Raw genomic sequence first — 15334 nt, 5'->3', positions numbered from 1 at the left:
CATCACATATCCTGACAGGAGGCTTGGTGATAAGGACTGTGGTCACTCCATGACATATAGGTGACAGGAGACTTGGTGTTGGGGACAACGTTCATCAGATCATATACCCTTAAGAGATGCTAATCTCCAAAGGACTGGTGTAGGGACAACATTGACAGGATCACATAGCTCCATATGTGCTTTACCTTCAGAGGTTTGGTGTATGGGACAGCCATCACTTTATTTCATACCCTGATTGGAGGCTTGGGGTAGGAAGCAACATTCACCTGATCACATACCCTGATTGGAGGTCTGGTGCATGGGACAAACTCCACTATATTTCATACCCTGATTGGAGGCTTGGGGTAGGGAGCAACATTCACTTTATCACATGCCCAGATTGGAGGTCTGGTGTATGGGACAAGCTTCACCATCTCACATACCCTGATTTGTGACTTGGTGTAGGGGCCAACATTCACCTTATCACAACCCAGTTTGGAGGCTTGGTGTTGAGGACAACCTTCACCATATCACACACCCTGATTGGAGGCTTGGGGTATTGGAGGGGGCAACCTTCACCTTATTACATACCTCCATATGTTCCTTACCTCATAAGGCTTGGCATAGGTGACTTCGACCTCCTTATTATCAATAACATGTGGCTGGTCTGAGACTGCTTTCACTGCATCACCAAGTTTTTCAAATATCACAAATGCAACACCAGTTGGTCTGAAAAAAAGGGTGAGTGTTATAAGCATTTGGACCAGTCTAACGATTAATACTATGAACAATGATCATCACCTTTATTAATTATGTCATGGGTAACAAGATCAGGTACTAGCTTGGAATATCATTGCCACACTCAGGAATATTCCAGCAATAAGACAGCAGTTAGTAAATAATCAAGATGGGATGCGACAATACTTGCACCATTACCATGAGCCTACACAGATACGGTAAGCTGGCACACATCAACCCAGTAACCGAGCATGTGATTCGCCTTGCTGGAGGCCACATTACAGTCATCCCATCAACAAGATCACAAATGAAACATAAATCGGATCTAAACCCAGGAAAAGAAACGTTTCAAAATTTCCCACTAGACCACAGGACCATGTGAGGACAATAATTAATGGTCAAGTCTACACTTCACTGGTCCAAAATAACATCTGTAGATTTATTAAAAATTCACTGGCCACCAGGACCACTGCAAAGTTATTATTTAGTGGTTCTGACTAGTTTTACTAGCCAAGGACCACAGGACCAGGGTAAATTTCGCATGCTGTAAACCCAAGAGGTTTTGGCAGGACAAAGGGACACAACTAACTTCAATGTCGCATCCGTCACCAGATCAAAGTCCTCGACTCTTCCCCATCTGGAGAAGTAGCACATCAGCATGTAACCGGCTGTGTGTGCTGCCAGCCCTGATATTCTCAGCCTCCTACTGGGAGGTGCAGCATTGGGAGGTACCTAGATGAAACATGAAAGTTCTTGGCTATAATTAATGACATTTTTAATATCCAAGTATGTGAAATCGAGGTTATGTGAATATGTTTACCACTTTATCAGATCAAAAACATGTGAGCACATAAACAGGGTCTCAAGGATCATGAAATGAAAAGGTCCAGGATCAGACGACAATCACATCACGATCATCTAGGACATAAGTGATTATTGTTTAATGCTACTTCCAGCAGTATTCCAGCAATATCATCTCAGAGGACCAGAAATGGGCTTTACACATTGTATCCATGTCCAGAATCTCTAACAGGTTTTCAGTGTGATTAGCAAACACTTTAACCAAAAAGCTACCCACCATCCCCTCTCGAAATTTTCCCTGTCTGGTGGAAAACATGTTATTGAAAATACTTCCTTTTGTCTATTGTTGACAAAAATATTGAATATATTAGAATGAAACATGAAAGTAAAGTCTAAGTTACTCACAGGATAGATGGGTCTGGCAGGAATGAATGATCTAGCAAATCCTGTAGGTTGAGCAGGAGCAACAGATTTGGGTGATTCATAGGCTGTACACAAAGCAACAAGCATGAATGCATATGTGTATATTTGTTAACAATATATAGCAATAATGCTTCTGTATGACAGCTACATTACTGCAATGTATCAGAGTCACAGCCATACAACAGCAACAGCCACAGTTGTATAACTGTCGCATTACACTTACAGAGAGATAATACATCACTGCTGGATTAACTGGCATATTATGGTAAAGCATAATACAGCAACATCACAGCTATATAACTACCACATGAAAGTATTTTCACAGCTGGATTAACTGAGTGAGTTAGTATATGTCATATTTAAATTGCCTTTCACATGACCAATCAGAACATGGCACACAGCATTCCAAAGGGGAAAAGAAAGTAAAACAGCAAACTTTCCACAGCTGATAGAAATCATACATACTCCACTACAATGTTCAGGAAGCTGCTTTCTGATTGGCCAAAATCAATTTCCTCTTATGTTTACACAATGCCATTAAGGAAGTGGTCAAATTCCTAATGTTTTCTGTCTTAGGGAGCTCAGATTCCTAATAGGACCAATTTAGGGTTGGTGTATAACATTCCATTGGCCAATGAAATGACCAAGAGGAAATTGTTAAGTATGTCCTATTTGGGATTTCACTTTCTTAGTAATGTACAAATTCTAGTACCTTTCAGTTGAGTCCCATCCGGGATTCGAACTGGTAGTCTAGACTTTGTATACCCCTCTGATAAATGGCATTGTGTAATCATAGCTTTCGGACATGGGAGCCGTGCCAATTTACACTTATCAGAGGGGTACACAAAATATGCAGTCTAGACTACCACTTGTCTGACTTCCATTTTTGTGGAAGTCGCAGTGGCTGAGTGGGCTGACTTTGTGTGCTGGTGATTGGGTGTCTCACTCTGAGGGTGCAGGTTCGAATGCTGGATGGGATACAACCCAAAAGTACTAGAATTTGTACTTCACTAAGAAAGTGAAATTCCAAATAGGACATATGTTGCAATTTCCTCTTGGTCATTTCGTTGGCCAATGGAATGTTACCAGAGACACCTACCCTAAATTGGTCCTATTAGGAATCTGAGCTCCCTAAGACAGAAAACATTAGGAATTTTTCCAGCAAATTAGGGATCCCAATAAATTGTTGCAAGCAAGGAATGAAACTTCTCAATACCATGACACAAATTAATCCTTATACAAATGAAACTGGCTTCAGTACTTCGGGTATTTTTGGGGATGATTCCAATAAATTTGGAACAGCTGGCATCTCTGTGTTACTGACAACAAGTACACACAGATACCAACATGAAAAGAACACAAAACTCTCTTCTCTTACCTTTCATTGGTTCCATCCCCTGTAATGAATTAAAAACACCATAATCATTAACAAAACATTGTAATAATTACTTAACAGAATTACTGAGAACTGAAGTAATCGTCAGAAGTAATCTGAAGTAACTGCTGCTTCCACATTTCTAATGTTAAAAGTAAATTGTTGTGTGTGACGTATATCAGTGTTAATTTTACTGACCATAAACGTTCTTTGTCTTCTTTAACACTGAATACTGAATATACAAGAAAGAAAAGGGAAATGAACAAAGTGAAAACAGAGTTGACAAAATCTGGTCCTTGAATGGGACAACATAACACAACACAATTGGGTTGACAATCTGGTCTGGCAGCAAGGGGACATAACGCTATGGAACAGAGTTGACATCTTTGCCCTAGTTGTAAGGGGCATAACTGTACACAACTGAGTTGACAATCTGGTCCTGTTAGTAAGTGGACATAACACTAAAACAACAGAGTTGGCAATCTGATTCTGGTAGTAAGGGTACATTACACAACACAGTTGACAATCTGGTCCTGGTAGTAAGGGGACATAACTCTATGCAACACAGTTGACAATCTGGTCCTGATAGTAAGGGGACATAACTCTATGCAGAATAGCTGACAATCTGGTCCTGATAGTAAGGGGACATAACTCTACGCAACACAGCTGACAATCTGGTCTTGATAGTAAGGGGGCATAACTCTACACAAATGAGTTGACAATCTCATCCTGATACTCAAAGGATATAACTCCATACAAGTTGCTTAAGCACCATGATTATGTAGAATTTAACTTGACCCACAAAAACATAACTATCTGATCATTTACAGTCAAATCATGTTTCATGATTTTGTCAAGGGAAAATGTCATGTACCTTACAATTCTGCACACTAGTGTGTCAATAGTTGGAACTGAAACCAGGTCTTTGGTGTCACGAGCAAACTCTTGAACCTCTAAGGGAGCAAAACAATCCAATAACAAATATCAGCTTTCCCTTGTCAGTTGGTTATAATGTCACGGAATGTGACCTTCCTTTTGTCAACTGTTTACAATGAATATTACATGTACAAGACAGGTAGAATGACAACTTTGAATGGAAACACAAACCTAGAATTGGTGAGAGAAAAAAGACCAAGTGACTTACAGAATAGGCAGGTCTGGGAAAACCGACTCCCCTGGCAGGACCAGCATGTTTAGGAGGACTGGCCAGTCTGTCATGTCTGTGAGAACCAGCGTGTCTAGGAGGACTGGCCAGTCTGTCATGTCTGTGAGAACCAGCGTGTCTAGGAGGACTGGCCAGTCTGTCATGTCTGTGAGAGCCAGCATGTCTAGGAGGACTGGCCAGTCGGTCACGTCTGGAAGGACCAGTGTGTTTGGGCGGACTGACGGGTCTTGCTTGTCTGGGAGGACTAGCAGACATGTTGTGTCTGGGAGGACTTGCACGTCTGTTGTGTCTGTGAGCACCAGCAGATCTACGACGTCTGAAAAACCTGGCAGGTTCTGCGTCTTCATCATCAGATTTTTGTGAAACTGTTGCAAAACATCAACATTTCTGTATGGAAAACTTGTTAACATTATATTATAACAGATGAATCCCTATACCAGCAACATTAGGCCAACAGTACAGCAATAATGCAGCAGTAGAAAAAAACCCAGCAACATTTAGCATGGTCAGAGCTGTGCCACATCACAGCAATGTCACAGATGCATAACTGGCACATTAGAACAATATCACAGTTGTACAATTGCCACATTACAGCAATGTCACAGTTGTATAACTGCCACATTAAAGCAATGTCACAGTTGTATAACTGCCACATCACAGCAATGTCACAGTTGTATAACTGCCACATTAAAGCAATGTCACAGTTGTATAACTGCCACATTACAGCAATGTTACAGTTTTATAACTGCCACATTACAGCAATGTATAACTGCCACATTACAGCAATGTCACAGTTGTATAACTGCCACATTACAGCAATGTCACAGTTGTATAACTGCCACATTACAGCAATGTCACAGTTGTATAACTGCCACATTACAGCAATGTATAACTGCCACGACACAGTAATATCACAGGTGGATAACTGCCACATCAAAGCAATACCTTACAGCAATGTCACAGTAAAACTGCAACATCAGCACAATATTACATTAGCAAGTATACTGCAGCATCTTTAACAAGATTTCACAACAGTATTTCTAAAGTATATAACTATAAATATAGCATAAGTATATCATAAGCAGCACTTGTTGAAAATAGTTCTGCTGAAAATACTGAAGATTAGTCTTGTGTGATTAGAGCCAAAAGGAAGGAGGAAATATTTATAGCAACAATGCAAAAGATGGAGTGAATTTGTACAGGTTAAAGGTACCAAAAATGACAACTGTTTAACTCTGGCTCTGCAAACCAATGATACATGGTGGGAGGACCCAATCCATGATCAAAACCTCGGATGACATCCAAGAATTCTTGACTGAGTTGCGATCAGTGCTACGCTACCCACAAGCAAAACTGGTAGCATAATATGTATGTCCTTACACTGGTAAAACAAAGATGATAATCAGTTTCAATGTGGATTTAACTGGAGAATGTAGTTATCTTTTTTATGCATTAATATTTCCCTCTTCATTGTTATTATAAAAATGAAAACATATTGAAATCTAACGTCTCCTGTCAGTGATAGCAAATATTAGGACTGAAAAAATACCCTTAAGTCAATGTACATCTTAATAATTTTATTTTATAATACTTATTTATCATTGTACTTTTATGCATTTTGGAACTTCATAAAAAGTACACCATGGTTTTTAGTGAATTTATAACATGATGAAATCTCTAGACATATTTTACAGCAGGAGGTGAGTTCAGATAGACATCTTCTTTGTTATTAAAATGATCGCTCATATTGATAATAAAGAAGTTGTACATCCATAGAACTCTCCTTAAAACATATGTCATATTTGGGATTTCACTTTCTTAGTAAAGTACAAATTTTAGTACTTTTTTGGTTGGGTCCCATCACCCTAGTCACCCCAGAGTCGGGCACCATCGCCAGCACACAAAGTCAGCCGCCTAGCCCACTCAGCCACCATGACTTCCACAAAAATGGAAGTCAGACAACTGGTAGTCCAGACTGCGTACTTTGTGTACCCCTCTGATAGCCGAAAGCCATGATTACACAATGCCATTTATCAGAGGGGTACACAAAGTCTAGACTACCAGTTTGAATTCCGGATGGGACTCAACCAAAAAAGTACTAGAATTTGTATGTTACTAAGAAAGTGACATCCCGAATATGACATATGTTGCATTTGACCACTTTCTAAATGGCATCGTGTAATCAGAACTGTCCTTGTTCAAAACGCAAACTTCCAACTTCCAAATTTCACTTAAAGATGTTGTACATTTGATTGATGTTTGTGTTTTTATCTCAGCTGACATGTAATAAATTTACCACATCAGACCTTAATTTGCAATGTTGAGGTTTTGCTCAAGACACGAGAATTTCCAAACAGGAACCTTTGTCGGACAATCTGAGCGGCGATACCACTTACACGTTATATTACACTTGCTATAAATTCATTAACTGCCCATCAAGTAAATGATACCAAATTACAAGGTATAGGCTTATACCACCGAACACAGCTTGCAGGTAGTAGTAAGCACTACATTGCCTGAAATTGGAGTGTCTAAAGACTTGGAGGTCAACACTGTTTTGAGGATACGAACTGTACTGTATTGTTGCAGAAGAAATACATCCAAGCCTTTGCTGTACTTATGTTACAAATGGTATATACCTATTTGTCTCAGAAACTTTTTAGATTTTTTTAACAATTGCAAAGTGGGGGTTGATTCAGTTTACAGAATCAAATGGATGCAGTTTGTGTTCTTAATATGATAGTTCAATGGACATTATAATGTTATATGACATGAAAATATTGAGTTAAAACAAAACAACAGAAATAGGATAAAACTGGTTCAGTCATCACACCACCTGAGAAATTTTTTACTTCTGGGATATGTCATTAGAATCATTAGACCAAAACTATAAGATAATATTTGCGGAAAATAGTATGTGATGGGTACCCGAATGTTTAGGTTGAAGAGATTCTGGTAACGTGGACAGCAGCCCAGTACCCCATTCATGTCATGGTTGACAAAGCATCTTGCATCTAGATAAACTACCAAATTCTAAAACTTTTAATAACAGTGAAAGAAATGTAGAAGAAAAAACTGAAGACAGATACTCCAGTAAAATATATTTGTTTGGAGAGAAATACAACATGCTTACCGGTACATCACAAAATGGATTCATGAAATCTGGGTATGAACAGACAAGATAAAACTGGCCACCGTAAGTAATTATGAGCTTTATAAGAGTGCAGTAATGGCATTGATAACTGACTTTCATATGTCTAATTAGAACACTGCACGCTGCATTTCAAATGACAGAGGGATTAGCATCTAAAATAGCACACTTCACTCTTCTCACAGCTCATGTGAATTACATGTACAGTCCTACAATGTTCAGAACGCTGCTTTCTGATTGGCTAACATCAATTTCCTTTGGTCATTAGTCAGACAAAGTTCTTGACTGGTCGGCCTGAAATGGGATGTTGACACAGGTGTTCACACAGGAACTACATATTGTTGTCTCTCCCCAAATACTCAGAGAAATCAATATGAAAGAAAACAAACCAAACCAAATATTATTCTTACCACCTCTATCTTCACCACCCTGAAAAAAAAAGATTTAAGACATAAAAATGGATTCAAAATTTGTGCTTTATCTTTCAAGCTGTCACTTTGTAATACCTATCTGGAATAACATCATAGTTTACTCACAAAAGGATAAAGACATTGCCTGTCTTGCCACTTATAATAGAGTAAAGAAATATTGTGATCAATTATTAATGTAGATAGTGATGCCAATGAAGTGAAAACCAACACAATATAGGGAAACACAACCGACTTGACAATCAGATTCTGGTTCACAGGGGACATAACTCTACACAACTAATCTGGCAATGAGATTCTGGTAGACAGGGGACATAGCCCTACATGACTGATCTGCCAATCAGATCCTGGTTGACAGGGGACATAACTCTACACAACCGATTTTTCACAATGAGATCCTGGTAGACAGGGACATAACTCAACACAACTGACTTGACACAATCAGACCCTGATAGTTAGGGGACAAATGTTTGCACAACTGATTTGACAATCACATCCTGGCAATTAGGGGATATAACTCTACACAACTAACTGGACAATCAGATCCTGGTGGTTAGGGGACATAGCTCTACACAACTGACTTGACAATCCAATCCTTGTAGACAGGGGACACAACTCTATACAACTGTACTGGTGTTCAGATTTCTGAAAGACAGGGACATAACTCAACATAACTTCATCATAAAGCTTACAGCAGATACACTTACCCATTTAGTCAAGTGAGACCAACGTACAGTCAGTTTTACATCATTCAAAAAATGTTCATCTTGATGGCAACGCAAAGCATCAGTCTCATTCACAAAGGCCAAAAAGGCCAACAGCTCATTTCTGAAAAAGTAAATGTAATAACACAGTAAAAGATCACAGGCTTCCTTAGGGATCGCATGTTTCCCTGTAAACAAATGGTAAAACAGACAAGGAATACAGGGAACCTAATCCCCTCACAACCAGTCTTTGGTTAGTCGTTCAAGGCCACACCTGCAATATTCCAGCTACAGTAAAACACCTTTATAACGAACTACAAGGGACCACTGAAATTAGTTCATTATATCCATCGTTCGCTATTCAGGAAAATCCACTGAAAGAACAGTAAAACACACTATACAGTACTACACATTCCCACTCAATTTATTCATACATTCATTCATATTACGTTCTTTTCACTAGAAAGTCAGTAATCTTACACAGGTCACTCGTCACTACGCACTCGTCATTGAATACATCGTATTTTAAAAGTCTCACGAGTATCAAAAGTTTCTGTCCACATTTCCGATGTGTGTGGGAGGAATATACACAGGCCTTTTGAAGGGTTTCACTTGTTGTTTTCTATTAAATCTCCAAAGACCGAGTTGCTATGCCGGAAGTATACAAAACTAGGTCGTGAGCAACGGGCACTGGCAAGTGTTAGCCAATCAGATTGCCAGAGGTCGGAAATCTCGGACACTCCTTTCAATTCATTCCACATACTCCTTAAGTCAACACAAGAGGCAAGTGGTGTATCCCACCATTGATGTTTAACTTATTGGTCAGATTTCAAAGTGAGCACCGCTAATTGACACTGATTGGCTTTGCTCAATTGACTATTCACACCATTAATTAGTGTTAACTGGGACTCGCGGGCATTGCAAATCAGTTCACTATAGCTGGTAAGTTCATTACAGAGAATTCTTTATTCACGACTTTTTATATAGGATAACATATAGTGGTTTATTCGGGACTTTTAAAACAGTTCGCTATAGCCGTCGGTTCGTTATATGCGTGTTCGTTTTAAAAGTATTCAACTCTATATGGTAGAAGTCTGTAGAGATGGAATCAGCACCAGACGTTGCAGTGATCACAAGCATCAATCTATGCAAATGGGATTGATAGCATGTGTCAACCAAGTCAGCCACTCACATCAGTTGTCTCTTACAACAAGCATGGGTTGTCTTAACTAGATCCACATGCACTAGAATCTATACAAGTGATGAGACTTAAGGTTATCCACACTTAGAGACATTTGTGCTTGAAAACTTTGCAGCATGGATTAATGGGAATCTTCTGAACCTTCATGCTACATGAATAACTTACACTATGTTTACTTTTGACGGTACACCAGGTATTTCATTAAACAAAGGGGGTGACAGATTAGCCTACTGGTTGAAAGCATTTGCTTGTTAAGTCAAAGCCTAGGGTTTGATTCCTCACAAGTGTAAAATGTGACCAGCTAATTTCTTGTGTCCCCCAGCCATGACATTGATGGAATATTTAAAATTCATATATTAAAGTGGTATAAAACTAAACTAAACTAAACTAAACTAAACTAAACTAAACTAAACTAAACTAAACTCACTCACTCACTCCATTAACAAAGCCAACAACTGCACTTACTTGCCAGTTGGCCTGGTTATACAGCTAGCCAGGTCTCCATACGCCTTGAAATGCTCGTACAGCTCATCTTTGTTGGTTCGTACATTCAAATTAGGCACATAAAGATAACAATTCTTGACTTTCTGCAACAACAAAAAGTCATGTTTACAAAATGTGATAACACACTGTTTAACCTGATGTCAGCTTATAAACTGTTCAAATTTTCACATAAGTTACCACCTCTTAAAACTTTTGTGAAAAAGTTCCAATGATCAGAGATAATTTCAGATAAAAAAAATCACAAAAAACTGCAACTACCTAAAATTGTTTAACTTTCGATGCTAGCACAACAAACTTCATAAACACATCTCTAGGAACTTTTTCTGGAAAAATGCCTGGTGATGTCAGCTAAATCCTGGGTTTATCAAGTGACCTCTTCTTTACATGCACCGTCATAAGCAAAGCAATGTGGCAATTTTTCAAAATTTGTTTACTTATTACAGGAGCAGAAGCATTTTAAAGAAAATGCTTGTATGTGAAAGAATGTTTATTTTTTTAAAAATATACTGTTTCAGTTACACTTTAATGAGTAAAATTATCATAAATTCAAAATAACATATATATATATATAACTTTTTCTATTGTCTCTCTTTCATTTTGTTAGGCAGACATATAATTTATTAAGTACACATATATATTGGGGCAGCAAACACCCAAACATCACTTCTGCCTTTTTGGTACCTTACTATGATCCACAATTCTCATTTCTCATGTCCCTAGCTGTGATATTGATGGATATATTCCTAAAATGCCAATAAACCTTTATCAGTCACTCTTTCAATCCTTGAAGAATGTTATATGAATAACTTTGTTTTTTGTGAAAACAGAACTGAGTCGTGTTTTCCTTGTATAGTTGATCCCCTGAAATAAGCACAGTATGTATTGGGTGTGCATCTTCACCTAGAGTTGAATAAATCATGCAACAGCCTTTATCAACATCAATTTTCATCTTTGTTCCATAACATATCTTTACTGCCTTAAAACACTTCCTTGGCCTAATGACCTTGACTATGGCAATATTTCAGGCAAAACATTTCCCGAAATAATTGCAAAAGGAATTGGCCAAAGTAGTGATCCATGTGCGAAGTAATGTGCAAAGTTTTCAAACCCTGGCCTTCAAAGGTAGAGACGTAGAATCAAAAGACATTGCTATTGTTGCCTATCAGGAAACCCTGACAGCCAATCAAATTTCAGCCAGGTTCTTTGTGTGACCTTATGTGACTTTGACCCTCATATGAAAGTGAAAGAACAGATGTGCATTTGACTTGAACATGTAAAGAGAGCATTGAGAACATACCTGTTCAATAGCTGACATTATCTCTGGGTCTGGAAGGAAAAAAGGTCAGAAAAACAAACATATCATATTATATCTGACCTATTATGAAATACATAACACCATCTGCCATGTCTGTGTACACAGGAGCACTCTGTATCACCCAGACCTGCAAGCCAGATACACAGGAACTTTCACTACAACCTACGAGACAGACACAGTTCTCTGTAGAGAGAAGAATATTTACAAACTAACCCCTGATGGGTCCACCATATCGCCATTCTCCAGATATCACATCCAAAATCTCATCAGTGTTTTCAGTCAGAAGTATTATAAACAAGACACATGAGTTGGTACTTTGCAAACTATACAAAGGATAACTAATGTATTTGATGTTTACTCAATGACTTGAATCCAAATTCAAATATTCTGGATAAAGAGCATACAAAATAAGTGTTACGACATCCTACCTTTGGAAGCTTCCATTAACTGCAAGCAGAAACAGATCATGTTCCATTATACAGTACACACATAAAGAACAAAAAACTACACCCACTGCCATAATATGGCAAACAAGTTGTATTGAATGGTGTAAGGTTCATACAGATATGGAACTTTATCATACAAGGCCTCTCCAGGCATATAGGTGTTATTTTCATGACAGCTGTAAAAATGAATACTTGAATTTCTAAGGGGAGCTTAAAAGAATATTCAAACACGTATAAAACTCTTTGTCATCTGTTTTAAGTAAAAATGAAAGTCATGTAATGTGGTAAAACCTGAAAACTATCACTGTTCTTTTCATCCTCAACCTCCAACCCAAAACAACTGAAATATTGCACAGTGCCCCTTAAAGAACAAACAAACACAACTTTTAGAAGGCTGTATACTCACAGATCTGCTCTTCCTGTCTGATACTTGTACAAAAACCCTCTGATTTTTTATTGTGTGGGGCATTATCAATGCTGTCAGAGCATCTTCCTGGTCTTGATAGCCAGCAAAGCCAAAGTTGTTGTTCCTGAAACAAAAGTGATACTGCCTTGAACAAAGTTTCAGAATGACAACTTAACCAGGTTGAAGTGGCTCAGACATTTACAATTAGGTAAGCAACAAGATCAGCTAGGACTAGTTAAGGATGAATGTAAGAGTGAATATGAAGTTTGAGTACCACGTCAGTAGATCCAGGCACAGCTGACAATTATAAGGGAAGTAACTTTGCAAAAATGAAGAAAAATACTATTATCATATTTTAGTTTTTCTTGAATAAAAAATTTCAACTAGAAATTGTTTATTAATAATAGTTATACTATCTCAAGCATTATATTTTCTCTCTTATGTTTGACAATTGAGTGGAAATGAACTGAAACAAGAATGAGTAAGGTATTACACCGCTCTTATTAATATTTCAGCAATATCACAGCCGGGGGACACCAGGAATGGGCTTTACAAATTCTACCCATGAGGAGAATTAAACTCGGGTTATCAGCGTGATGAGCTCATGCTGTAACAACTAGGCTACTCCACCGCCCCCAAACTGAAACATAGTTTTTGACCTCTCTGAACAGCTCACTGAATACACCTCTGCTAACCCAACAGGTCTGGACAGCATGAGTAGCTGGTTGGAGGCACTCAGCTTATCCCCTATTGGCAAGTAAACTAAAAAAAAAAAGTTTAAAAATGTTCATCAAAGAAGTATATTCTAAACACGACACAAAAAGTTATCCTCTGCCTACTATTGGCAGATAACAATAATGATAATGGTGATATAACACAAGCAGGCGAGGTTGAGTGCAATCTTCCGTTAACTTGCACAAGCTCACACGTGATGGGGTGATCCATGGAAAACCATTTAGTGTTACTAAGCACAAAACTCCCAGCAAATGGGAGATCCCAAATTTATGTTGTTTTCTAGTGATATCATTTCTCGCGATATCATTTCTAGCGATATCATTTGTCAATACTGATGATGGAACTCAGGGAGGTGACCCTGCTTTGTTCATATAAAGAGAGTGTCCCAGAATCCCACATCTTTCAAACCTAGTTCCAGATAGCCCCTGCTTCGAAACCATATCCCACATCCAAATAAAGGTGAAATGGTTCAGTTAATTCCCCTATTTAATGTTCAGTTCTGAACAACATCTGAGATGAGTCTGGTAACCAGGTGAGGAATGCATAGACTTTACTGGTAGTCGGTATACATACTCCACTGACGTGACTGGTTGTAAGAGTAAAGGTCAATGAGTATGTGTGCCGATCACCTCTGCATCTAATCCCAAGAGTAGCCTCTATGTCTATGATGTTACCACCCTTTGGTGATTGTAGTTAAGGGTATTTTTGTTGGTCAAGAATTTATGGCTATATTATTGCTATTATACACTGATGATTTGTGTCTTTTTGTTGTTGGTTTGCAGAGAAAATTAGATGTACTTGAACAGTATTAAATGGGGATTGAATGTTAATTTACATAAGACAGAGATATTAGTGTTTAGAAATGGGGGTAAGCTGAGGGGAACAAAAATGGATGTTTGGAAGTGATCAGGTATTACGTATATGTGAGGTCCCTTTAATGGTCGATATCGGTAGACGTTGTGGCATCGTCCGCTGTAATAGATCATGTACATCTTGTGTGCTAGGTTGTATAGAAGATGAATACCACCTCCTTCTAAAATGTCCATAGTATGACCATCTCAGATCAAAATACATACCAAGATATTATTGTAATTCACCCACAATGTTCAAGTTTAAAACTCTTTTAACATGCAATAAGATAAACATTATGTTGAACATTGCAAGATATATAAAGGACGCTCTACTACTCAGGAACTCCCATCTGTCCTTACGATGATATTTTTTGTATTATGTTGTACATGGGCCTTTATACCGAATAAAGAAAATGAATTGTAGCACCATGCCCCAGTGTGATGCTGAGTGAGGTAGATCTATGCCTAGGAAAGTAAAATCAAGATTCAAAGTAAAACTGATGATCTGCAGCCGGAGGGCGGCACAGCCTGTGTTGTCAGGCCAATGACAGTTGTTGTGCCAGTGCCATAGGTCCAAAGTGATGAGGTCCCTCACCATCTGCTGTCTCATAGGTCATGTAGGGAGTGGAAAGCATTCCAGTCTCTAAACACATCCCTCTATAATCGATGTTAAAAGGGCAGCTGCAATGTACAGTCCCGAGGAACTGAATCAGCTCTTCTTGATAGTCGACTCTAGCTGGCAAAGTAGCTTGTGAACTGTACATGATGTAGGATGATCTGTCAATTGCCCCTTGCATGTATACAACAAAACGATTCTATGGCAATGCAGAAACTTTGTGATGGGTTTCATGATGTGAGTAAACAGCCAAAGGGCCATGGAAATGCAAAATGGGAGGACCTTTGATTTATAATGGGTACCTTGAAACATGCACCACAGGTACCTGCAAATTGCTGTGGACTGGCACTTTCAAACCATAAATGTGTGCATCTTTTAGATCTAGACAGTTCATGAGTTTTCTTGATTTACGAATCATTCAAAACTGTGCAAGGGAGATTGTTCTGAAGTGTGGAGGAGGTTCGAGATATGTGACATTGAAGATCTTCATGCTGAA

The 15334-nt window shown here is 38.5% G+C and overlaps 1 protein-coding gene across 2 annotated transcripts in view; it reads right to left on the bottom strand.

Annotated features, from left to right (window-relative positions):
• Positions 1–15334, bottom strand: part of LOC137297076 (uncharacterized) — a 49745-nt gene that overhangs the window by 4140 nt on the left and 30271 nt on the right. For both annotated transcript variants that reach the window (XM_067829049.1, XM_067829047.1), the window contains exons 13-23: positions 12637–12760; positions 12213–12231; positions 11767–11795; positions 10431–10552; positions 8768–8888; positions 8043–8061; positions 4461–4846; positions 3320–3338; positions 1924–2006; positions 1307–1449; positions 588–708 (exon numbers count right to left, since the gene is read on the bottom strand). In XM_067829049.1, coding sequence (XP_067685150.1) covers positions 588–708; positions 1307–1449; positions 1924–2006; positions 3320–3338; positions 4461–4846; positions 8043–8061; positions 8768–8888; positions 10431–10552; positions 11767–11795; positions 12213–12231; positions 12637–12760 — 1186 coding nt within the window. The remainder of the gene's footprint in view (positions 1–587; positions 709–1306; positions 1450–1923; positions 2007–3319; positions 3339–4460; positions 4847–8042; positions 8062–8767; positions 8889–10430; positions 10553–11766; positions 11796–12212; positions 12232–12636; positions 12761–15334) is intronic.

This window comes from Haliotis asinina, chromosome 9 (assembly GCF_037392515.1).
Source record: "Haliotis asinina isolate JCU_RB_2024 chromosome 9, JCU_Hal_asi_v2, whole genome shotgun sequence".
NCBI classification, from domain to species: Eukaryota; Metazoa; Mollusca; class Gastropoda; order Lepetellida; family Haliotidae; genus Haliotis; species Haliotis asinina.
Note: the sequence above shows the minus strand (reverse complement) of the source record. Positions and strands in the feature narration are given on the sequence as shown.